Source organism: Folsomia candida, unplaced genomic scaffold (genome assembly GCF_002217175.1).
Source record: "Folsomia candida strain VU population unplaced genomic scaffold, ASM221717v1 Fcan01_Sc009, whole genome shotgun sequence".
Lineage (NCBI taxonomy): Eukaryota > Metazoa > Arthropoda > Collembola > Entomobryomorpha > Isotomidae > Folsomia > Folsomia candida.
Window position 1 is genome coordinate 2,003,650 of NW_019091201.1, and position 24,308 is coordinate 2,027,957.

A 24,308-nucleotide genomic window follows, 5' to 3' on the forward strand; every position below is an offset into this window, starting at 1 on the left:
TCATTTCCTTTTTCTCGTCGAGTCATTCACATTCACAGTGTCAGTATTTAATTTAAAATTGGTGAATCGCTGCAAAATTCGGGCTTTTTTGTACCAAGAAAACTTCAGATTTCTCAGAAACCAAAGTGAACATGGCTGCTGTCGCTGCGGAGCAGCAACATCCGGTAGGGAACAATATTTTTGAAAACGTTATAACGTTGGAGGAATAATCGTTATTTATTTACTAATGCGCATTTCCTGTTTTGTAGACTGTCGATGGAACTGTTGGAAATTCGATAGAAGGGGCTGAGAGGGAGGTTCAACCACAGCCTCATCAAGGTGGGGGAGGTTCGGGTGGCCCTGGCCTAAAACAGTACTATGTAGCTAAAATTGAAGAGTTGCAGCTGATTGTGGCTGACAAGACGCAGAACTTGTGTCGACTTCAAGCACAACGAAATGAACTAAATGCGAAGGGTAGGTGACCAATTTAATTATTAAGGACACAAATATGACCATTTAATTAACGAGAATGAGCCATTATAAATACTATTGTTTTTTTACGCAGTGAGAATGTTACGAGAGGAACTTCAACTTCTTCAAGAACAGGGTTCATACGTGGGTGAAGTAGTTCGAGCTATGGACAAAAAGAAGGTTTTGGTGAAAGTACATCCAGAAGGAAAGTTTGTGGTAGATGTGGACAAGAACATCGATATTGCCACGTTAACACCAAACAGCCGTGTTGCTCTCCGAAACGACTCGTACACAATTCATCGCGTTTTGCCAAACAAGGTAAATATTGACTAACGGACATAATAATAGTAAGATACAACTAAGTTTTAATTACTCATACTCTTTTACTTTTCTAGGTTGATCCTTTGGTGTCGTTGATGATGGTGGAAAAAGTGCCTGACTCTACGTATGAAATGGTTGGTGGATTGGACAAACAAATCAAAGAAATTAAAGAAGTGATCGAACTTCCTGTCAAAGTAAGAAAATTAGAAGTTTGTTAGCGTATTAATGTTTTACTCCATTTTCTATGTTTAATTTAATTTTATGAACTCTTAGCATCCAGAACTGTTTGACGCTCTTGGTATCGCTCAACCCAAAGGTGTCCTGTTGTACGGTCCACCGGTAAGATTTCCATTCAAAATTGAGTTATTTTACATTATTAATAATCCTAATTATTGATTGTCTCAATTTAATAGGGAACCGGAAAAACACTGTTAGCGAGAGCTGTCGCCCATCACACAGAATGTACTTTTATTCGAGTATCTGGTTCGGAGTTGGTCCAAAAGTTTATTGGTGAAGGATCACGAATGGTTCGTAACAATATTCTATCACACTTTTACATGTGTTTTAAATGCAACCTCAAAATTCAAAATTGAAATGTAACTTACTACAGGTTCGTGAACTCTTCGTTATGGCAAGGTACTTACATTTTTCAGCACAAATTTCGCAAAAAAAAAGATTTAAGCTAGGTGAATATATGCTTAATTAATTATTTTTCAATTGCAGAGAACATGCCCCTTCCATTATTTTTATGGACGAAATAGACAGCATTGGATCATCCCGAATTGAATCAAACTCTGGTGGAGACTCTGAAGTACAAAGAACAATGTTAGAGTTATTGAACCAACTTGATGGTTTTGAAGCAACCAAAAATATTAAGGTTATAACTTAGAATGCTTAGCATATAGTTTACAATTCAAATCATGCAACTAGATAAAACACATTCCTTTGTATAAACAGGTTATTATGGCCACCAACCGAATCGACATTTTAGACCCAGCTCTCCTCCGTCCTGGTCGTATCGACCGTAAAATTGAGTTTCCTCCTCCAAACGAAGACGCTCGATTGGACATCCTTCGAATTCATTCAAGAAGAATGAATTTGACGAGAGGAATAAACTTGCGAAAAATTGCGGAGACAATGCCAGGTGCATCGGGAGCAGAGGTGAAAGGTGTTTGTACAGGTAATATTACGTCACCCTCACATTTATAATTTTTAGCATGTGCTAAAAATAAATCTATATGTGCATATACATGATGAGTAGTACTGACTGAAATTTATTTAACTTTGCAGAAGCTGGTATGTATGCCCTTAGGGAACGTCGTGTCCACGTTACTCAAGAAGACTTTGAAATGGCTGTAGCAAAAGTCATGCAGAAAGACTCTGAGAAAAATATGTCAATCAAAAAATTGTGGAAGTAGTCATCTTTCTCTACAATTAACAATTTCTGTTACAATTAGAACTTTTACTTACAACTACCATCAACTATGCATTATAATTTATACATGGAGCGGGTACAGCCCCCAGAGATCTTGTTAAAATTATTATCACTAAAAAATAATAATTATTGCTTTCTCCGTTGGAAGCAGTAATGAAGCATTCAAAACCAGTGATTGATTGTGACTGCGTCATTCATTATTATTCCCCACTCAACCTGAGTTTATTTAATTATGTATTATTTTGTAGATTGTACTGTCGATACTTAATCCTCAAACTACTAATATTATGAAATTCACGGCAATTTTTTAGTACGATAAAATTTAAGTCAATTCAAAAATATGTTGCCGCAATTTTGACTACTCAAAAAATTAACAAGCAAAACAAATAAAAACTTTCAAAAACCCTTGAAAAAATGTATAGTTGCATAGAATAGTTTTATTTGGACACACGTAAATTGTAAGTTACATATATAGCGCAAAGTTTATACACATTTCTATAAATTCTATTCTTAAAGATAAGTGTACGTAATAGGTCGAGAAAAGTCATGAAATGCAATTTGGACACGGAATGTTTGTTGTTTGGTTGGTAAAGTATTACATAGATGAAGTCGTGTAGTCGTGTCATCGTATGAATTGATAAGTTATATTATGCCTGTCACGATAATGCCACTACTACTTTTGTGAGTTCATGTCCCACCAAAACGACAGGCGAGGGATTTGTCACAATTCTTCACCCGTCGTTATATCTTCATTGACCAAAAACTGGTAGATAAAGGTTGCCTTTTGCCTCTCCAATTTTGTATTATGTTTTGCGTTAGGGTTTTGATCACGAAGCATTACTTTTCCAAAAAGGAGAGCTACATAAAAAATGACACGAGTTTATAGCTACAACTTTTTAGAAAAAAAATTAAGTAAATTACCCAGTATTTTGGGATCCAAGCCATTTTTGGTAGAGAAAGTGAGCAGTTCTCTCAAGAAACAGCAGAGGTACAAGAAACAATTCTTATGAGCTGGGGGCAATTGTTTCACTAGTTGTTTGCATGCAGTATAATTTGATGCAGATTCTATGCACCGTAAATGCAGAGAGAATGGAATCACAGGTTCAGAAAAACAGTCCAACAGGAGTAACAATACTTCTGCGGTCGAGTCGATACTCCCGGCTAGGAAATAAAGATTATTTTATATTGCATATTTTTTTTAAACATTTATTTATTTGTAATTATTTACGCATTGGGGTGTTGGGTATATGATCCAACCAGTCTCTAATTGCCAAAACCTCGTCTTGTAAGCCCGATTGGGTAAATAAGTTTTCTTTTTCCATTCCATTTTTATACAAACGATCCACAAGAAACCTTTTGGAAATAATATGAAAAATGTAATAAATATTTGCATACAATAAATGATAATACGCATAAATTTATGTCGTACCACAGCTCCTTTGGAACATCATAATGATTCACGGGCATTTTTCCTTTCTCCTAAAATAATTTCGAAAAGGTAAAACTATGTCGCAGAGATGATTACAATGTGCATATAGACAAACCAATTCAATAAGTTTCCCAGCAGAAATATTCTTAATTGGTTCACTCATATTGACCAATGCTTGGAGGAAAAAATACAAAACATATATTAGTCAAACTTTATACTCTCTCGAATCATCCTATTCCACTTACATAATATTTACTATTAAAGAAACTACCTTGGATCGAACATCCAAACACGCTTCGCTCATAGTCTCCAGCAATCGTAATAAAAATATCTTTCCCGTTTTCAAGATGAAGTACTAAAATATCGTAAAGCGAGTCACGCCCAACATTCAGCGTTGATGCACTTTTCTTATCGACAAGAACTGTCAACTCGATTTCACAGGTCTCTCCTAAAACAATTTTAAAAAATTGCAGCTATTATTACACGTTATATTCATCCATTAAATGCAATAGTTTCACAATAAAGTATTTAGTCGTACCTGGGCTAATAAAACTACTGATTGGTACAATTTGGACCCAATCCTTGCAAATATAACTATCGTTGAGCTTTTTGATAAATTCCAGTTGAACAGGAACCTGCCCTGTATTGGCAACCGTGAAGGATTTTCGGACTGTGAAAAATGAGATGCATAAGTACACACGTAAAATAAATATTTGCTTTTACTTGTATAAATATATATATACCTGGTTCCAAGAATCTTATTCTTCCAAAGTGAATTTCATTTCTATTCGAATGTGGGACTATGTTGGGATTGGGAATGTCTACAGTTACTTGAGGGAGGAATTCATTCTCAAGTCGATCTAGTTGTTTCAAACACTCTTCGTAGCATTTTCTGTATCTAGCTTGGTTGATGACTTTCACTTTCAAGTCAAATGATGATGAGATGGGTTTGTGATCACTAAGTTTGTACTGAAATTGTGACGTGTAATCCACTTGGATGACATTATCCCCTTTATACAATATACGATCACACCAAGCCGGAGATCTGTTCTTTTCGCTTGAGTCCCAGTTGTCCGTCCCAGTATCGTATCTATACATATCGTAACATTGTCGATGTCACAATATGTTGTGTTGAGCCACAGCATAAAATTACTAAAATTAATTTACTTATAAGTAGGTCGGAAGTTGAGATTTCCTTCAGTAAATCCTTGAAACACATTTCCCAGTCTCATTTGGTCTCGAAGTTGATCATGCTCCAGAATTAGCGAGTATTTCTCCTTCTCAATTATAGCTTTTGCCCGATCTGCTTCCATTGTTGATGAATTGATTCGATAGTTTAGATCTCCAAACATGAACACTTGACTGCGTATTATTACAACACATTATAAAATTATATGAAATAACATCCACATTTATTTATCAGCATTGCTACTCACTCGTGATCTTTGACATATTTTATATCACCATCAGCCAGGTAAAAGAAAAGTCTTGAAGTAATCTGTTGATAATCCTGATTTCTTCTCTGATATTCTTCAACATGGGCAGCCAAATGACAATTTACGAAGCAAATGGACGTTTCGTGCAGCTCAAATCTCACAGCCACGCCACCTTTATTCCCCTGAAAGGCAAAAGCACGTACATATGTAAGAAAAACAAAAATCAAGATTTGTACGATCGATCCCAATAAATATGTAATATCATTGCACATCACGAAACGAGGTATAAATTGCAATAAAAATGTCTCAGTGCCATTGCCCTTGAACAAGTACCTAGCACAAGTACACGCTTGCTTGCGTAGCTGGATTCGTGTTTTAAAAAAAAGCTGGGGTGAAATTCCAAACGAAATGTGGTAACAAGAAAAATATATTCAATATTCATAGAGTATGGTTTCACTTTCATACCATTTTGTCCAAGAGACCCGGGCCAATAACTAAAGTATAAATTTATTCAATTATCACATTCATAAAAATACAAAAATAACTTAATTCCCTTCAAATTTACCCAAGATTGGTTCGAATCCCCAAAAAAACTTCACAAATTCACAAATCTCTTTCCATGAATTCGAATCAACAAGACTAACAGACACGCACTTATTCCTACATCAGATTCTTTATCACGAATTATATTACGCAATCCTAACAAGTATGCAACATAGCCAGCAATAATCATCTTCGCCTCAATCCGGTTCTTATCACCATTATCACACTTGGCAAGAAGGTAGCAGGTTGTGGTGGGTGCCTTAAGTCGGGGTGGATATATACATTCCGTTACTATGCCTAATTTTCTATCTTTCTCGACTTTCTTTCTCAATCTCTCTATCTCTTCATCCCTATCTTTCTCCCTCTTCTCGTTGATTTTCACGTACTCGCTAGCACCATCGGTCCGTTTTCCGTCTAAGCGGTTCCTGAAGTCTGGGGTGTCTGACCACCCAAAGTACCACATATTGCGACTCATTATGGCATACAAAAAAGCTTTCCCATCCTCTGGTTGTTGTTGTACTGCTGCTGCTGTTCCGAGTAAATACTCCCCATTAAAGGGGTAGCAGACCTCTGCCCTCTCCTCCTTTGTCAAGTGGCGACGAATCTTGAGAACCATCCCCAATTCCTTCAGTCGCACATCGATCTCACTTTCAAAACCGTAGCAGAGGGGGATTAGTTCATCCAGATTGATGATTGGTTGAGTTCCTGGGGCAAGTTTCATGAACAACCCTACTGTCTAAAAATGCATAATACAAATGTTAAAATGACAACTCATCAACTCAATATCGCACATTTCTTAATCATTTCACTCACAGACTCTAATGAGAGCTTCTTGAGAGCGTCATCCTCTTTGACAAAGTGGTGGAGTGAAATGGGTTTGGGAGTAGGACGGATTACAAGGCCTGTCGTTAAACAATAATTTTTCCAGGACGGATAACCATTGACTTTTTCACTTAAATTTAATTCCGCCGTATCATTCTTCTCCTGTTCGGATGCATTCAAACCAACCGACAATGCCATCTTCATGTTCATTTGCACCAATACGTCATTCCGATTATAGTCGGTCAATTTCACCACGGTGTACAACAGTTCACCTTTATGGTGCATGCATTTCGGCAGTACATCACTTGAGAGAGTATTGCTATATTGGTAGCACTCTGTAATAATATTGGCACAATATTTAAATGCACATCAAATAATAAACAAATCCATATGAAATATACTTACTCATTTCGGTACATATCCTACAAGCTGTATAAATGGCTACTCCACTGTGAGTTTTAGGTTTCTCTAAACAAAGATGTACTAGCCCGGTGGTGGGGGCCTTATGAATAATTAGACTCCACCCTGTCTGATCAATGACGGGGACACGGCCACCCTTTGCAAAAATTTGCTTAAAAAGAAGTTCCCTTTGTTCATCATTCAAACCCTTGTCTTCTTGCGTCAAAACCGGTTCGGGAGAGTCCTCAAATACATCGAGGTCAGAAAAAGAGGAGGTAGAGTCGATGCCCACTATCTCTAAAATTGTCCTTCTGATGTTATCCACTCCTTTATCTAGAGCATAAAAGTCAAGTATGATATAATGGAGATTTCATCCCTCCTCAAAAGAATAATAATAATGCTCACCTTCATTTATTTTTCCAAGTTTCATATCCGATATACCCACATACTTGACCTGGAACTCATCAGCCAAATCCCCCTCTCGAATAATAATCTCCCTTCCATCCCTGGGTCGTCTCACTTCTTCATCTACCTCGATTTCCTCCTGTTCAACAACGAATGACCACTGCACTGGTTGGAAAGTCTCATCATCTCGAGCTGTACTTGCGGCGGTGACGGACTTCCTCTTTCCTTTATCCTTTGTACCGGTTGGATTAAGTTGGCCAAGGGGAGCGAGAGGATCCTTAACTTTCTCCACAGGTAACAGTTTTGCAGGGGTTGGTGTTGCAGGGGGGGTCTTTCCCTTCTTTGCACTGCAGCACACAATAAAAACATACATTTAAATAATAATAATGGTGGTGATGGGAGGAAGAGGAGGAAACTAAAAACTGACGCTTTTTTTTGTCTTCAGTAGAAGGACCGGCGACTGGCTCCTCCTTTTTCTTAACCACGCGTGGTCTCTTCCGCTGAGACATTTGAAAATCTTCGTCGTCCAACCATGACCGTTCTCCTCCTTCCATAACAATTTAATCAAGGAGATAAATTTTGAAAACGTAGAGAAAAAAATAATACCGCTGCTAGGCTGGTGGTGAGTAGTGAAAGAAAGGTGGAGAGTTGGAGCAAATTCCCACTTTATCTTCAACTGTTGGCCGGGGGAGAGTAATATTTAATCCTGTTTTATAACTTTTCCCGCACAAATGGATTGAATTCATTCCTGTTGCAATTCTTTTGGAATTTCATTCTTAACATTGAATAAAAACACGAACGAATATACATTAACTTGCTCTGCCCTATGCAGTCAAGGCCAGTGGCACGCCAAGACGTTTTTGTTGGACTGTATATCTCGTTTCGAAATGTGCCATGATACCACATATTTATTAGATTTATCATACCATTGATTTAAAGAGACCCGTACCACACACTTCGGCCGACTCATTCTTGAGATCCTTTCGCAAATGATCTTTCACGTAGACAAGCATCATCATCCCCACCAATCGGACTAGCCTTACTTTCACATATTTTGCACCAGGGTGAAGCGCCGCTTTCACTGACTGCCTGAAATTCAACATTAATAAATAATCATGAAATGAACCCGAAACGTTCCTCTCCCGTTAATATCTGACTAACAAATTCAAAGCCTGTCTCATCAAATATCAAGACGTCGTACAATTTGAGGAGAAAGTGAATACGAAACTTTTTTTTACACTCATTAAGTGAAACACTAATTGCTTTCTCTCTCCGTCGAGCTTATCGCTTGATGACTTTTTACAACGGAAACAGTGACATTAGGGAGATAGAAGAAAAAACAGATTAAAATTATACACATACATCCACTCAATTTCTTTGGGGGTGTCGTTAAAGAGAAAGGCTTCCTTGCTGAGGTCCAACTCTTGAAACGCTATGGCGTACACGTCTGGTGGTTCCGGAGTTCTGGAGAGCCACTCGCGTAGACAAATGCTACCTAGATAATAATAAATAATAATACTATCTAGATAATAATAAATACTAATACCTAGATACGTAGACTCTCATTCCCAGCCTCACTTCCACTCCTATGCAGACAAATCAGCTGCTTATTTTATATGCTCCTCCAGCATTATATTTTTGAATAGTATATTTTTAATTACACTAATTCACTTAATTGACACCATGGCAGACACTGATAAGAATAAAGGGTCTGAAGTCTTCAGGGAACTGAAAAAAACTAGCAAATCGAAAGACAAAGTCCTTCAACTCATAAAAACTAAAAATACACATAAGTGTGACATGTGTGACGAAACTTTTGCAAAACCAACAGACCTTAGAATTCATGTCAAACGACACAGGGATGTTAAGGATTATTCTTGTGAAATATGTCACAAAACGTTTGTTACGGCTAATGAGGTAAATCAACATCTAGTGAGTCATTCGGACGAGAGAAAGTTTAGATGTATGCTTTGTAGTAAGGATTACAAGAGGTTCGTAGTTTATTAATTATTTCTATGCAATCTGTCTTTACCGATTTTTTGACCATTTACTCAATTTAAATAACTTTAGAAATAGGAATCTTTTGACGCATATGCGGATAAAACATGCTGGATCCTCTCAGATTGAAAGTAAGGCTTAGTTTGGTTATTTCTAGTTTGCAAATTACTCGTGTATATTTGTAGAGTCAATTTTGGTCCCGAGAAACTCGTACGGTGAATTTGACGACGAGACTGGTGCTTGCAAACTATGCAATTTTCTGCCTATAAATCAAGAATCCTTGATAAATCATAAATTGCGAGGTCATGTGGCTCTTCCTACTCAGGTTTATGCCAACACTGGAAACCTAAAAATTGGACTGCGACCATTTAAACCGGAGGATTATTACGGTAATATTGAAAATGATAAAATGTTGTCACGTCTCGTACATACTTTTAAAACTATTATTCATTTGATTTGTTTGTTGTTTGTAGAGAGTAACGGGGGGCTGTTCGCAATAATAATGAAGATTTGGGCTAAAGACAATGTCATCGGGATAAGCGTCAGCAAGACGACGTATGGGAATACTGTTCTTGCAGCCAAAGAAAACAAAAAAACCATGAAGTATGCCACTCGAAACAACGTCACAATGTTCAAAAAAGCCTGTTCGTCCAGAATTCTCCTCCCAGAAGGATTTGAAGTGATCTGCGAGGAGACATTAACCGTCCCGATTCCTCCCTTCCAAGGAACCTTGTGCAGTTCAAACGGGAAGTGGGTGGTGCGGAACATTCTGCAAAAGGTTTGCGTCGACACCTTCATGCCGCCTGAAGCCATCTCTTATTTGAAAAGGATGACCTCGACACGATCATCACTGCGGTGAACGAGTTGGTGAACTCGTTGGCCATTGGTGACAAGGAGCTGGTCTTCATTGACGAAGTCGAGGAAGGAGACCGTGAACTCGGTGAACCAGTTTTCAATGGTGTGGGTAAACTGGACGGCGAAGGGGGAGCAAGATTAGCAAATTGGAGGAGGAGGTGGAAATGCTGAAGGGAAAGTTGGAGGATGAAGCCAGAGAGAAGGAAATGTGGAGGGAAAAGTTCGAGGAAACTGTGAAATTGGTGAGTAAAACTCCTTTAATTATTAATAATTAAATAATTAATATGAAATAACGAATTTGAATTAGATGGTGTCTGTGAAGAGAGAGAAAGCGGTGCTACTGCGGGCTAATTCTACAAAAAGGAACTATATTTCTGAGGACCCTGTTTCCTTCTCCAACAACCCGGTGAAGAGGAAGAAATAAACTATTATTTACACGATCGTGTACTTCCACGTAAAGGCTTATCTCTACATCCCATTCACTCACCTACGTTATACAATAATTAATATTTGTTATCTAGTTAACACAGAAATTTTGTATTTGTTCGGATTTGTCCACCATTTGTGTAGTTTTCCATTAGTTCAGTACTATTTGTAAATTCTATTTTGAAGTTTCAAATATAAAACTCAATTTACTTACCCGGAGACTGGCCATTTACATTCCACGATGCAATAAACACTGTATATCCCTGGAGATCTATGAATTGCTCCTGCTTCCTGTCCAGCATGCATTTTATAGCGTGGTCACGGCCTTTCATGCTGGTCATCCCCTTGGCTAACGACTCTCTTTCATAGCCAGGAACCGTGTACTCATCTTCTTCAGGTTCTCCTTCACTCTATTGAATTAGAAAGAAAGAAGGCAACAATGTTAAATTGACCAGCTTAGCAATTAGAGTAAAAGGTTCCTTCTAGTGCAAAGGGTAAAGGTATATTGCACGTATTGGCACAAAGAAACGCTATGGCCAACCACGTATTGCTGTATAAAAAGCAATACTTGTCTTTCTCTCGTCTATCCTCATACCGCACTAATTCCATTACATAACTTGATTGTGTCATCAAAATACTAAAGATCGAGAATGCGAGACCTTATGCTTCTTCTTATTTCCCTTGGATTTCCTATGCCTGGAAGAACCCGTCTTGGAACGGTGGATGGGACAGCCTAGAAAGTAATTCATGGGCATCCAACGTGTGGGTGGACAACTTTAACTAATGAAATCTGTTTTCTGTCTCATCATCCAAATTGCAATTATGAAATTCAGACCTTTTCCATACTACTCACTAGAAATTTTGAAATGTAAAACTTTTTACAACTATCTACTACTTATTATTGCGAAAATTGCGAAATTACACGTTTCTTACTTCAACTGAAAGATCTCCGGATAAACTATCTGAAATTGTATCCATGACTTGGAACTTGTATGTTTCGGGGAGCTGAGCAAATTCAGAGTAATCTCAAATTCTCAATGCTAATAAATCACTGCACGTGAATCACCGTACTTTCATTACGTGGTGTCACTCAAGATTCAATTTTTTCTCACACTTTTGATTAACTTTTTGAATGGGAAAGAATATGGCACACAAATTCAACCAAACTTTTTTTTCACTTGACTTACACTCGTTCTTATGAAATCGTCAGTGAGGGAGGAAAGTCCAGGAGGAAGCGGAGTTGGTCCACCACCACTGAGTGAGTACTGGAAGGGAAAGCAACTTTTCACCAAATTCTCGTAAAACGGGAGCCAAGGGAAAGTCTTCGCCGACGTCCCGCTAGCAACTGCTCAAGAGAAAATTACACCGTACAAAAACTCAACTTTGGTCAGAGAGTCAGACTACCAAATTGTATGTAGTACAAGTTTTGTTCACTTTCTAATAGTTTTAGTCTATGGACAAGAAGGGTATCTCGTTTCACTTTTCCGTCGCGTGGTTAAGTAAATTTCCTTTCAGATGTGTGTATAACTAGAGGTTTTCTAAATTAAATGCAAATAATAATGAATACGAACGGAGGCAAATACTCATAAAAACTGCAACTACAACAAATTATATTTGCTGCTCTCGGTGAACTAAAACCCACCAACCAACTAAAGAAGTTTATGTGTCAATAGTAGTAGTAGTAAATACATTACCGAATTGTGGTCTGCGTAATAATGAACAAAAAGGGAATAAAATGCAATACTGCTATTATACAAGCAATGGTGGTAGCATAAAGCACGGTATAATTTATCCTGATGGTTGGTTTGGGTTTGGTTTGAATGAAGCAACAGGCAGACTCTCATCACAGTGAACTTTACTTACTCATCGTTTAACAAAATATGTAAGCGTGATGATAACCATACCACTCATTACAGTATTTTATAGTTATATCTTCATTCAAGTTAAACGGTGGTTCAGTATACATGTTGGCAGTACACGCGATGGGAATAATGAACGGAATGACGGAATTCGTGATGATGATGATGTAATTTCCACCATCAGAAGAACTACATATACGAAAATTAATCATGCAAAAAACTGGATATAACATACTTTTATGATGCAGCTTCAACAATTCTTTAAAGTTTTGTGATCAAACCGCACAAACGAATCAAGGAAGGAGCATGGAAAATTTGACTTTGTTACATATTTACACGAGGACTAAATGCGTATGTACATGTGAAATTTAGTAATAATGCCACCCGTTCAGACACATTAAATATTTATGAATGCTGAGTGTGCATTATTATACAAATCATTTTCAGACCTGCTGCCGGATTCGTAAATATTTCTTATGTAAATCGTCTAAATACAAAAGTTAGTAAGTGAAACCTCGCCTGCGACAAGGTGAATTTTGGTTGATGGAGGTGTACGTAACGTAAAAAATAAATATCTAACAAATATAAAATAAATCTGCTGACAAAAAAACTAATAAAAACGACCCGGTTGAAACCCAACAAACGTATTAAATATTTAGTTCAACAATATTCCAACTTACTTTGCGCTGCTCGAAAAACTTCATCGATAAAATTCTGACTACGATTTCCACTCGCGAGTGTGACAAGCATTGAAGATTCGACAAGACTAGGACTTATTCGCACACCGATTTCATTATCACCAAACTCACTCTCCATGTCTGCAAATTAGTAACAAATCAATACACCCGTTCACAAAATCAACACAAACTTTGTTACATACATGCATGGACACGGTTAGCTTACCAATCTCACAGCTAAATGCACTCCCATTCACGGAAATTAGGTGAACGACGTCCACGTCATTCTTCGTCAGGATGGGAGCTCGTCCGTCCAGAACGAGAATTACAAATTCACGCTCTTGTGGAGAAAGTTGGCCGGATTGTTGAGCATTTTCCGCCGTTTCGTCCCACACGGGGTGCTCCACGAGAGCAAGGATGCGGAAGTTATCGTTCCAACTGCACTCTACAGTGTAACTAATGCCAAGCCAAGTTCAGAGTTAAGGAAAATACATGAATCACAAACAACATATACATAAACGTAATATTTAGTATAAGCATCATGTAAATCTTATAATTTTAGTGTTATATGAAAAAGGATATCGATAAAACAATGTCTCCTGGAGCCACCAAGTCCTGCACGATTGAGTTGTAGTCCATGATTTGACAGTATTTGATCATCACTATTTCAATGCGGTAATCTGATAAATTCGCAAACTGGAAGGGTTATGGTCCGTGACTTGGGAGGAGAAAGCCGGGTGCTGCTGCTGCTGTTGTGACACTACCGCTTCAGATTTGGGCATCAAAGCCAACGTCCGCATGACACAGCAGGACAGCAGAACAAGTATTTTGAACGGCTCGTGGTTCGTGGTGAGATGAAGTGACGGACAGGAACACGGAACAATAAATCTGTTAATAATTGGACAAAAGCATACGATATACATAGAATCAGGCTGATTTGTTATTCACAAGCTGAAACATTACATTGAAAACCAATTAGTTTAATAAATCGCTAGCTAGCTATGTAATGTGTACATACACTCCAACCTCCCACGTATATATGGATTACGTATGTATGTAGCAAGAAGAAGGAATGACGGCAATAATTTATAATTTATTGCCCCGAATGGAAAATGGGGAAAGGGCTTGTTTATTTTCTCGAACAGAGCAACTCTAAAAAGTTTTATGAGTTTTTACTTATTCCTACTTCGCCTATGGACTACTTTTGTACATTGCAACAGTTTTGATGCACGTTTATTGCAAATTTGATGGGAAATCTTTTCCCTTCATGGAATGATAAGAGAGAGAGGTTTATTTTGCCAATGTTTACCAGGGTAGCTTACATATATACTTACTTTCCCTTTTGTCTATCCAGCCAGTTTTATTACCTAACCGATACATACATATCGATATATATGCACATATATATATCATACATACATACATACATATACCGGCCTGGTCAATAAATTGAGAAAGACGAGAGAAAACCCATCAATCCCAGTTTACAGGAGCATACATACCTTCACATACATAATATTCTTTCCAACTTCAACCCACCGTAGAATGACTATCACTCATATATCCAAAATTATTGGGATTACGCCGGAATACCGAGTGAAAAACGAGGCAAGGCAGGCAAATACAGAAAAAGCCTAAAAGCCTTCGAACTTTGTTAGAATTTTGTTAGATCTCAACCATCCAACGAAACGAGACTAACCCTGCCTCCCAGCATCTACCTGCCTGCACGAGTAGAAAAGGATGAACGGAGAAAATTATATTGAATTGAACTTTCTATTTCCATTCTACCGGATTTCCAACCACTATGCTAGAGAACCCTTCAACTTACTTCGCCTCCCCACTCATGGCATGACCTTATATCAGCCTTTTCGTTGTTTTAGTTCAGTCCTGAACTGAATGAAATGAAACGCTCAACTTTCATCCCGTTGAATGTACACACAATGGACAGAGACCGAGCTATCACGACGGCAGGCAGCCGACCGAGTGAACCACACACTGGCAGGAGACAAGACACTTCGGATGACACAACATTCTAAACACAAAATGCATAAAAGATAGAGGCGGAAAGAAAATAGGACAGAATGTGTAAATGGGAGAGAAAGAGAGAGAGAGAGCTGCAGCATAAGTAGAGGATGCCTACCTATCTATTTGGTGACTGAAAAGTGAAACAGGTTTACGAAGTATAAGCAGTAATGTAAACTGTTTTCTTATTCCCGAGTCAGGACACATCCGAGATTTCACTCACCCTTCTTCTACACTAGCAACTCTGTAATGTCGAGTGACACAGTTCGCTAAGACTTTCTCCACGAGAAAAAGTTGTGATTCCCCAGTCTAAACTTGAAACGTAAACAATATAATACCAGCATCATCATTAGGAGTAGCGGAAGCAACATTATTGCAGTACGGATAAGACTAAGGAGGTCACGCAAAGTCCAGTTTACCCAAAAAACCGCACACGCAACTTGCAGAATATTTCATCTACTTGCTACCTACCTTGCATATGTACGAACTTATAGTTAGTTTTCTGCTGAAAGACAGAGGAGAAAGGAGAAAGTCCGTGGAGAATTGACCATATCCGACTACAAAGGGGAACTCTCTCGCAATTATTCGCTCCCAGTTTCCATCATGTACTGTTGTACCATCTGGAATAAAAGTCAAACCTAAACTCATTTCTTCGCCCACGAACCAAACCAGCCAGAGCTACGACGAAGGAAGGAAAAGTAACTGCATATCAAATGAAACATTGGTGATTCTTCCTTATCTGAGTAAAACTAGCCGTAAAATAACTCTTCCCACTGATAAGATCCTACCCAGACAGAGACAGAGGAACCACTGTAGTAGTTGTTGCAGCCCCACTGATTTGTCTTTATTACCACCGTCAACTGCGACCAAAGGGAAAGTGTGAATAAAGGCAGACGAGAGAAACCGAGAGACTCATTTGCACTCGTAAACCGATTTCAGAAGAACGTCTCACTCAATTACTTTGACATTATTGGAGAAAGGAGGAGGAGGGTGGGACAGGTGAAGGGAATAAATCAGCCCTTTTTCTCATCCTAAAAGTGAAGAAGAAATCATGGACACGAGGGATTACGACGGCAATAAACAACACCAACAACAGGGTGCTGTTGTCACAAAGATGCAAAACACAGATTTGTCCGTATGGCTCAGAAGTTGCATGAAAGAGGCGAAGGAACCAGTGGAAGGTGTTGTAGCATCGGGTGAGTGAAATATTAACGTTGTCTCGATATAGTAAAGGAGAGAAAGTATGCAAATATATGTGCAAGTAAAAGTAGATTTACAAAACGGAGAAAGGAAACAAGACGAGTAATTTATTAAAATATGCCCTTTGGGATTTTCATACAAGTTAGAATACAAATTAATACCCAACCAGAAATGAAAGATGATACAACGTTGACCCAACGGATTTAACGTGCAGATTTTGCACTGTTGAAATAAGGTGCAGATTTTCGCAAAAGTCTTGTAATTTTAACGTTATATTTGTGTGATCATCACACCGTTATAATGAATTGTGCGAAGCACGGTAAACTAACAGTCGAAATTCACGTTAATTTTACTATATCGTTGACACAACGCTGAAATACCGTGATAAGTTCACGGTAAAACATGCACGAAGATTTAACGTGTCCTCAGCGTGAAATCAACGTGTTAAAGACATGACGCTGCACGTTCCCCCATTTTAGATTCCACCACTCCATTTCGCTCCAAATTTTCCACCACCACACCGGCAGCAGCAGAGCTCTACATTTACTTATTTAATATCTTTGTACTTTCCGAATTAATTATCCTGCTCATAAAATTTAAATATTTAGTAGTTTTTTTCCTCAATAACTGGAAATGAGTCTGGCTGTTATAACGAGTAAACCATTTGTGGTGTTAGAATTCCCCGAGGAGCAAACTGTTGAAGCAGTTCCAGCAATTTGGCTAACGTCTGACAAGACCGGATGTCGGTGGCCCAATAAAGTGACCCCTTCTTTTACAAACAAGAAAAAAGACAAGAATTCATCCCCTGGTGATGGTTGGACTGTCTACAAATGTCGAGTGCTGGGAGAATTTGGTAAATATTAATTTTAAGGTGTTTCATATAGTTTAAATTTTGTGTTTTATTTAAATTACTATAAGGAAATTACTTTGCAGATAACTATACTAGTGCCAACGCCGCCGCACACAAGGCGGAGGATACCTCAGAAATAGAGGTGTCGAAAGTGGACTTCTCTGCGGGAAAACGCACAAGGAGGACAACGCAACGTCCAGCGCGGTCATCGTCGTCTGATTGTGAGGACCTTGACAAACCAAGCCAGGCGAATTTGACTACCACAATTCCACAAATTCCAGTTTCAGTCTGTGAGCCGTATAATAATTTTATTGGTAAATGTTTAACTCTTAACAAACATAATAGCGTAACATTCATACTTATATAGTTCGGTGATTTGTAATATTATTATTTTCAGGAGGAGCGGTTAATGAACCTGGGGCTGCTGGCTCCTCGCAAAGTCTTTCATCATTGGCTGAAGACGAGAGAAACCAACTAAATTTTCAAACGGTGGAAATTTTGCCGAATTCTCAAACTTTCTTCATTGACTCCAGCGGAGTTTTATGCACATCTGGTCCTACAAAAAACGTGGGAACGTCAAAGTCGTCAAATTCAGGTTTTTCGGAAGGTATTTCGAAACATTTACGCACGATGTGGATTACCTACACATTTTTTTAATATTTCGTAGGCTTCCAAGGGGTAATCATTAGAGCGTTGGCACGTATTGAAGCCAATCAAAGGGACTTCCGTCAAATCCTGGACGAACTAGTCTTGAATCAACGGTCAGGGGCAACACCGCATGTGGAGGTGGATTATTCATCGCTACCAAAATTCCCTATCGAGAGTGAGGCCGACTTAACAGCATTTGATGTTCAATTATCTATTGATACGGAAAGGAAAGTATTTGTACGTTTTTATGATTTAATTTATCATCATGCTATATCTATACATATGTGCAACAGACCTATTTATTAATTGATTTTGGTAACAACTAACAGGAGCAGTACCTTGTTGGGATAGGAGGAACAACACTTCCTATTACAATCACCGAAATTTTGGAGAGGATATTTGCAAAAACACTACGGATCGGATTGACTTACACGGGCAAGGGCGATGGAAAAAAATCGTACATATCCTTCTCAAATATCAACACGGCTATCGTCGGTAAGATATTTAAAACCGCTTCAATAAATGTTATACTAGATATAAATAAATTTAATGCATCACTATTCTCCAACAGCTGCTGTGAAACGCAACAGAAAACTAGTCACGGTGCCGGATGATTTAGAGATTAAATCAATCATAATGGATAAGCTTCGATTTTGCCGGAAACCGGAGAAGAAATCGTCTGATGAATAATTGGAGAATAAGTTAATTTGCTAATTTAATTAATCTTAAGTCTAGATCGTGTAAAAAATTAATATGGCTTCTGACAGGACAAGATATCGGAGGATAGAAAGTAATGTACAGTTAATGTTAAGTGAAATGGAAACTGATGTACCAGATGTACCAGATGTAGAGTTAGGTCAGCCAGTAATTTCTAATGATTCATTATCTGAGTTACAATTAGTTTGTGATTCTGATTATGCCAACGGGATATGCTTAGGTTCAGATAAGTTATTAGAGCACAATATGAGTAATTTGAGTATTAAGGATAAATTAGCAAAATGGGCAGTAGAAAATAATATTACCTCCACTGCTGTGGATAGTTTATTAAATGTTTTGAGTGAGGAGTTCCCTAGTTCCAAATTGCCAAAATCATATAAAACTTTACTAGGAACTCCAACAAACTATAATATTTGTACAATAGCAGGTGGTTATTATTATCATTTTGGGTTACGTCAAAAGTTGCAAGTAGTGTCTGATAGTAGTTTTTGTACATTGTCAAAGCAGGGATTTTTCTCAATAACGATAGGAATTGATGGCGTTCCTATTAGTAAAAGTAGTAAGAAACAGTTCTGGCCTATTCTTGGTCGATGTCCTCACATAAGTAATAATATCCCATTTTTGATTGGATTATATTACGGCGAACAATCTAAGCCCATAGATGTAAATGAGTTTTTGGGGCAATTAGTTAATGAATTTTTAGAATTAAGAGCGAAAGGTGTAAATATTTATGGTGTTAATCTTGGAGTTAGGCTACGGTGTATCATTGCTGATGCGCCGGCTCGTAATTATGTAAAGCAGACTGCAGCTTTTAATGGTTTCCATGGATGTGACCGTTGTACATTAAAAGGTGCGTGGTTTGGTCGAGTTGTATTCAATGAATTTTCTTCCCCACTTAGAACAGACAAAGATTTTAACGACCAGCTAGATAAACTCCACCACCACGGAACTTCCCCTTTAGTTCCGTTAAATTTTGGTTTAGTCAGTTGTGTGGTGCTTGACTACATGCACCTTATTTGTTTAGGTGTAGTAAAAAAACTACTAAAATGTTGGAAAAGTGGACCTCTGCCCCATAGAGAAGGGAGACAAACAATTTTAATAATTTCTGAAAAGTTAGTTAGATTAAACAAATACGCAGCCTCAGAATTCAATAGGAGACCGAGATCTCTTTCAGAATTAGAATTCTGGAAAGCCACAGAATTTAGGAGTTTCCTATTGTACTATGGTCCAGTAGTTTTGAAAGATTCTCTGAGCCCCCAAAAATATAAACATTTTTTAAAGCTTAGCATTGCGACCAGAATTTTGCTTTCTAACAACAGATCTTGGTATCCATTTGCAAGACATTTATTTTTTGAATTTGGTAAAGATATGTCTACCCTATACTGCAAGGAATTTCTTGTGTATAATGTTCACTCTTTAGTTCATATCACTGATGATGCAGACATTTTTGGTTCGTTAGAAACAATTAATGCGTTTGCGTTTGAAAACGATATGCAAACAATCAAGCGAATGATACGAGGTAATAGCAATCATTTAGCACAGGTGATAAGACGTATAGGAGAAAAAGAACGTGTTAAAGAGAATGCAAAAATTATTGAGACAATCTCTAGACAATTTAAAATTTCCGACAAACCAAGAGATCGAGGCTTTATTTTACAAAACAATGATATTGTTGTAGTCATTTCTATTGAGGGACAAAAGATTCGTATGCGTAAATTTAAGGGAAAGTCTGATTATTTTACAGATCCATGTAAATCGACAAAATTTATGATCTGTAAAGTAACAGATCTTTCATTCACTTCAAAGTTAATTAATGAATTTGACATAAAATATAAGGTAATGTTGTTTCCCATAGCATGTAGTAAAAAATCAAGTTACATTTGTGTTCCTTTATGTGAAGAATAGATTACTAATCATAATTGACATGTATATTTACACATAGTTTATATTGTTATGTATTATTTTGTTGTGAGTAAGCTTTGAAATAAAAATATTTGGATATAAATATTTGCAAAATGAACGTTCAATTAACAGTGCATCACCGAGAAACCTACGATATACCATCGTGCGATTAACGTTGACAGAAAGATAATATAAGGTGCCATGCACATAAATTTTACCGTGCATTAACGTTGATTCAAGGTGTAAGTAACGGTGAAGTCACTGTGCGATTACCATGAAATGCACGGTGCGTGGGACGTTGAAAACACTGACACGATCACCGTGATTCAACGCAGATGAATTAATGTTATTTCATCGTTAAACTTCTGGTTGGGTAAGTTCTTCTGGTTGTGTAACTCGCGTGCTTGTGCAACTGTTGCACAAGCACCAAGGCTCAGAATTTTTTTATTTCTTGTAAAATCTCATATAAGCCGGAATCTCGTAAGCTCCGCAATTAGTTGAAAACTACACATATTTGTACACGGGCTGTTTTTCTATCTTATCTAATAAGAGATAGTTATGGCTCTCCTCTGCTACTTGGGAGAAGAGCAGTGAAGTGCACTTACTCGGCTGGATTATCTTATCTCTCTCTCTCACAAAATATATTACCCTTCCTGCTTTCTCTTTTTCCTTCTCTAGGAAAAATACCAATTTGGGTTTGTGGCTCCCTGATCCAAAACGGCCCAGGTGGAGTTGATATTTATGGAGAACATTCATGCAAACATTTATATGATGGGCCGGGACTTCTTCAAAAGTTTTTCGTGAACAATGGCACGGCCACCTACACCTCCAAGTTCATTGAATCTCATGCTTTCACTCAAAATATTGCTGCCCAGAAGCTCGTCCTCAGTGAGTTTGGGACAGTTGCGAGTCCAGACCCCTGCCAGACTATTTTTGCCAGGTATGCATAAATATATGTTGAATTTTGTCTTACTTACTACTAAAGTAATGCACTTAGCTCAGATGGATAAACAGGAAAATTAAAGTTGACAATGATATAAGACGACATTTACGACCCAATAGTCATAAATTTTAATGTGAATGTAGAATAGCAGCTGTGTTCTTGGGACCTGTGGAATTAACTACGTCAGATAACGCGAATATAAGCATCCACCCCTTTGGAAATGATATCTACGCACTTAGCGAGTTTCCCTTTGCCCACAAGATTGATGTCAACAACTTGGAAACTACAAAAACGGTACAATCCAACAAACGGATAAACTAAAATATTACAACCACTATGAAAGTATTTATACTTTATTTACGATGCATTTGTATATGTAAATATGAACCCGCAGATAAATGTCCACGAACAAATCGGAGTCATAAATCATTCCCCCCATCCTCAAATCTGGGGCAGGAAAATGTACAACATCGGGCAAAAGCTGAGTCTCTGGCACGGTCCTCACTACGTAATTGTCGAACTTGACACTGGACGAGGAGCTGGAGGGAATAAATTAAACAAAAATCGACGTCCATCCGGATCCCCGCAACATACCATTTACCGATCTCGATCTCCCTCCGTGGTCACCAATACAAATACCAGTGCAGCTTCTTCGGTAGCATCTTCCACCACAAATCTCACCAATTTAGCAACTCCCCCTCAGGACAACGACGTTCCTGATTTTGACAAACCATCATCTACACCGTCAAAGCATCCTCGGCCAAAATCAAACCCGTGGGCTCATGCGAAAATTGTGGCTTCAATCCCATCTCGCTGGCCTTTGAGCCTCTGTTACATGCACTCTTTTTCAATTACGAACAACTATTTTGTCCTGATCGAACAACCCCTCGCCCTATTTTTACCCACGGTCCCCTTGACCCAGATAGCAGGGAGTAAGCCGCTGGCATCCTGTTTGAAATTTTACAAAGAGGAAGACACCCTCTTCCATGTGATTAGTCGGCATGGTAGAGGGAACAAATTGAAAAAGAGCTTCAGATCAAACAGCTTCTTTTATCAGCATACCATAAATGCGTTCGAGACGAGGGACAGTGAAAGCAGGGAAACATTTTTGGTCGTGGATGTCTGCATGTATAGCGATCCTTCATTGATCGACTGCATGTATGTGGATACCCTCAAGGTAATTAAAATTCGTTTACAAGTACGTAAAAAAAAGTTCGTGATCCCGCATGAGAAATATGAAAGAAAAAAATTTGAGATTTCCGTGAAGTCTATTTATATACGTGAATACTTTCTCCAAAATTCACTAGCACGCCCCATGTAATCCAGATTATGCGAAAATGTTCCGAGGTCGAGCGAAACGCTTCCTCTTAAAACTTGGTCTAGACTATGATAAACATCACAAGAGGAAAACTGCTTCTGCTTCGGGTGGCCTGCTTGAAGTCGAATCGGAGGTAATTGTCGACATTGGATGCGAAATGCCGAGGATAAATGAAAATTTCAATGGGAAACCCTACAACTTTTTCTATGCAGTTTCTTCAGATAAGGATGGAGATAATCCTGGAACGGTACATAAATAAAGCTAAACTTTTCCCAAAAATATGTATGCTAATAAGTACAATTTTACGCAAACCTTTAGCTGATTAAAGTGGATGTGCTCAGGAAAACGTATGACACGTGGTGTGAGCCTAATTCTTATCCTAGCGAGCCAATTTTCGTGCAAAGGCCTAATTCTCAGGTGCAAATTAAAGAAATTTTAGTAATAAACTTTGAAAGCGATTTTTTAGCACATCTCGGAAATTCCCAAAATTTTTAATGTTACTTTTATAGAGAGAAGACGACGGCGTTGTGCTATCTACCGCAGTTTATGGAGGAGAAAGTGTGACCGGTCCTAATAAGACCAGTCTACTCATTCTAAACGCGACCACATGGGACCTGATTGCCAAAATTGATTTTAGCGTGGAAACGGCAATACCAAAATGTTTGCATGGATGGTATTTTCCCTGCAACGATAATGATAAGGATACCCCCACCACTAACAGCAGCAGTAAAGGGGGTGGAGGCGGAGGAACCAAGCATTTCCACTGACCTGATTATGAATATAATTATAATTTAATATTTATGGTGCTAAATATTTTCTGAGAAGCATTATTCTGTCTTCATCTTCACAAATCGACAATCTGTACCCTTATTACCCAAGAAATTCTCAGCTTTTCTATCTATAGGTATACAACCTTGATAATTTATATCTCTGCAAAATCTAACGCGCTTGTACATGTGCCAAAAAAGATGTATCCATTTCAATCTGACTTTATAATCCAATCAAAAGTATCCGACTGACCATGAATGAAACTTTATTCTCTTAATGCTCTTATTACTCATTATATTTACTCTATCTAACCAACCTTACTTAATTCTCATGAAGCACTACACAAACTCACTCAATTTTAAGACTCTTCTTAATAACGCTTGTGTTCTACTTATTTTGTAATTTAAGACAAATAAAAACTGAAACTTATCATTGGTTATTTATCATTAATAAAATTTTAATGCAAAGAATTTTATCATTCGAAGAAAGCGTAAATTATTATCATTCCTCTCTCATTTTGGATGTCATTACATGAAACTGAATGATTTTTCAACAACTTATGTAAGTATTAACCTTTAGTAAACTGACCAATTAAATTTAACCCTTCTCACAATCAGTATACAAATATTTACATCATAAAATACACCCGCTCCTGTTCTTAATCGGTCAGAAGTTGCCACAAACAATAGAAAAACTGGAGCAACGTATCCTGCAAGTGAAATACAAAACACTCACCTTTTTGCGCAACGGCAACACCGATCTCCGTTTTCTGTTGAGTTCGCTCCTGCCTTTACTGGAATTTTATAAATCCTCCTTCTCTCGTAATCTTTTAAAGCACACAGTTAAACTAAAAATTAATTAGCAAATGCACGAACAGTTCGTTTA

General features: G+C 37.9%; 6 protein-coding genes across 9 annotated transcripts; 4 read left to right on the forward strand and 2 right to left on the reverse strand.

Moving 5' to 3' along the window:
• LOC110853827 (26S proteasome regulatory subunit 8) lies at positions 1-2,625 on the forward strand. Its single transcript, XM_022102167.2, has 10 exons — positions 1-164; positions 249-453; positions 545-768; positions 846-965; positions 1,045-1,110; positions 1,185-1,298; positions 1,382-1,407; positions 1,495-1,648; positions 1,729-1,951; positions 2,062-2,625. The coding sequence occupies exons 1-10, from the start codon at positions 132-134 to the stop codon at positions 2,187-2,189; spliced, it is 1,293 nt and encodes a 430-aa protein (XP_021957859.1). The 5' UTR covers positions 1-131; the 3' UTR covers positions 2,190-2,625.
• On the reverse strand, positions 2,624-24,296 carry LOC110853829 (type II inositol 1,4,5-trisphosphate 5-phosphatase). Of its 3 annotated transcripts, XM_022102169.2 has the most exons (18): positions 24,159-24,296; positions 13,638-13,943; positions 13,282-13,507; positions 13,059-13,196; positions 11,707-11,864; positions 10,734-10,929; positions 8,603-8,735; positions 8,167-8,329; positions 5,072-5,253; positions 4,803-4,997; positions 4,379-4,725; positions 4,174-4,305; positions 3,907-4,083; positions 3,751-3,809; positions 3,636-3,685; positions 3,435-3,559; positions 3,128-3,367; positions 2,624-3,064 (listed from the first exon to the last, which is right to left on the reverse strand). In XM_022102169.2, the coding sequence occupies exons 2-18, from the start codon at positions 13,713-13,715 to the stop codon at positions 2,928-2,930; spliced, it is 2,736 nt and encodes a 911-aa protein (XP_021957861.1). In that variant the 5' UTR covers positions 13,716-13,943; positions 24,159-24,296; the 3' UTR covers positions 2,624-2,927. The 3 variants fall into 3 exon arrangements, with proteins under 3 accessions (XP_021957861.1, XP_035710948.1, XP_021957862.1); XM_035855055.1 differs by lacking the exon at positions 11,707-11,864 and having other exon boundaries at positions 13,282-13,943; XM_022102170.2 differs by lacking the exons at positions 11,707-11,864; positions 13,059-13,196; positions 13,282-13,507; positions 13,638-13,943; positions 24,159-24,296 and adding an exon at positions 11,453-11,663.
• LOC110853830 lies at positions 5,563-8,165 on the reverse strand. The gene is made up of 5 exons (XM_022102171.2): positions 7,668-8,165; positions 7,241-7,587; positions 6,842-7,168; positions 6,428-6,771; positions 5,563-6,350 (listed from the first exon to the last, which is right to left on the reverse strand). Exons 2-5 carry the CDS (start codon positions 7,263-7,265, stop codon positions 5,667-5,669), a joined length of 1,380 nt encoding a protein of 459 aa, XP_021957863.1. The 5' UTR covers positions 7,266-7,587; positions 7,668-8,165; the 3' UTR covers positions 5,563-5,666.
• LOC110853831 (zinc finger protein 2) lies at positions 8,818-10,738 on the forward strand. Of its 2 annotated transcripts, XR_004835589.1 has the most exons (5): positions 8,823-9,231; positions 9,311-9,369; positions 9,564-9,627; positions 9,712-10,335; positions 10,401-10,738. XR_004835589.1 is itself a non-coding variant. In XM_035855058.1 (4 exons), the coding sequence occupies exons 1-4, from the start codon at positions 8,924-8,926 to the stop codon at positions 10,095-10,097; spliced, it is 957 nt and encodes a 318-aa protein (XP_035710951.1). In that variant the 5' UTR covers positions 8,818-8,923; the 3' UTR covers positions 10,098-10,285. The 2 variants fall into 2 exon arrangements, 1 of the variants encoding a protein (XP_035710951.1); XM_035855058.1 differs by lacking the exon at positions 10,401-10,738 and having other exon boundaries at positions 8,818-9,231; positions 9,424-9,627; positions 9,712-10,285.
• LOC110854110 (carotenoid isomerooxygenase) lies at positions 15,100-23,852 on the forward strand. The gene is made up of 7 exons (XM_022102509.2): positions 15,100-16,273; positions 21,073-21,334; positions 21,481-21,631; positions 21,732-22,514; positions 22,645-22,902; positions 22,974-23,072; positions 23,165-23,852. Exons 1-7 carry the CDS (start codon positions 16,129-16,131, stop codon positions 23,420-23,422), a joined length of 1,956 nt encoding a protein of 651 aa, XP_021958201.1. The 5' UTR covers positions 15,100-16,128; the 3' UTR covers positions 23,423-23,852.
• Positions 16,306-18,468, forward strand: LOC118436611. Its single transcript, XM_035855057.1, has 6 exons — positions 16,306-17,130; positions 17,211-17,441; positions 17,525-17,734; positions 17,795-18,012; positions 18,105-18,270; positions 18,347-18,468. Exons 1-6 carry the CDS (start codon positions 16,911-16,913, stop codon positions 18,463-18,465), a joined length of 1,164 nt encoding a protein of 387 aa, XP_035710950.1. The 5' UTR covers positions 16,306-16,910; the 3' UTR covers positions 18,466-18,468.
• Positions 24,297-24,308: the final 12 nt, after the last annotated feature.

Bases quoted from the DNA above. Each gene is read 5' to 3' on its own strand.
- LOC110853827 (XM_022102167.2), top strand. From the start codon at position 132: ATGGCTGCTGTCGCTGCGGAGCAGCAACATCCG. The intron at 454-544 runs GTAGGTGACCAA...TTTTTTACGCAG, and splicing joins AAATGAACTAAATGCGAAGG to TGAGAATGTTACGAGAGGAA. The intron at 769-845 runs GTAAATATTGAC...TTACTTTTCTAG, and splicing joins ATCGCGTTTTGCCAAACAAG to GTTGATCCTTTGGTGTCGTT.
- LOC110853830 (XM_022102171.2), bottom strand. From the start codon at position 7,265: ATGAAACTTGGAAAAATAAATGAAG. The intron at 7,169-7,240 runs GTGAGCATTATT...TTTATGCTCTAG, and splicing joins ACTTGGAAAAATAAATGAAG to ATAAAGGAGTGGATAACATC. The intron at 6,772-6,841 runs GTAAGTATATTT...ATATTATTACAG, and splicing joins TAGGATATGTACCGAAATGA to AGTGCTACCAATATAGCAAT.
- LOC110853831 (XM_035855058.1), top strand. From the start codon at position 8,924: ATGGCAGACACTGATAAGAATAAAGGGTCTGAAGTCTTCAGGGAACTG. The intron at 9,370-9,423 runs GTAAGGCTTAGT...GTATATTTGTAG, and splicing joins TGGATCCTCTCAGATTGAAA to AGTCAATTTTGGTCCCGAGA. The intron at 9,628-9,711 runs GTAATATTGAAA...TGTTGTTTGTAG, and splicing joins TAAACCGGAGGATTATTACG to AGAGTAACGGGGGGCTGTTC.
- LOC110853829 (XM_022102169.2), bottom strand. From the start codon at position 13,715: ATGATCAAATACTGTCAAATCATGGACTACAACTCAATCGTGCAGGAC. The intron at 11,865-13,058 runs GTAAGTTGGAAT...TCTCTTGAGCAG, and splicing joins AGTTTTTCGAGCAGCGCAAA to TTGCTAGCGGGACGTCGGCG. The intron at 10,930-11,706 runs GTAAGTCAAGTG...CTAATTCAATAG, and splicing joins ACGATTTCATAAGAACGAGT to AGTGAAGGAGAACCTGAAGA.
- LOC110854110 (XM_022102509.2), top strand. From the start codon at position 16,129: ATGGACACGAGGGATTACGACGGCAATAAACAACACCAACAACAGGGT. The intron at 21,335-21,480 runs GTATGCATAAAT...ATGTGAATGTAG, and splicing joins TGCCAGACTATTTTTGCCAG to AATAGCAGCTGTGTTCTTGG. The intron at 23,073-23,164 runs GTGCAAATTAAA...TTACTTTTATAG, and splicing joins TGCAAAGGCCTAATTCTCAG to AGAGAAGACGACGGCGTTGT.
- LOC118436611 (XM_035855057.1), top strand. From the start codon at position 16,911: ATGAGTCTGGCTGTTATAACGAGTAAACCATTTGTGGTGTTAGAATTC. The intron at 17,442-17,524 runs GTAAATGTTTAA...TATTATTTTCAG, and splicing joins GCCGTATAATAATTTTATTG to GAGGAGCGGTTAATGAACCT. The intron at 17,735-17,794 runs GTATTTCGAAAC...AATATTTCGTAG, and splicing joins AAATTCAGGTTTTTCGGAAG to GCTTCCAAGGGGTAATCATT.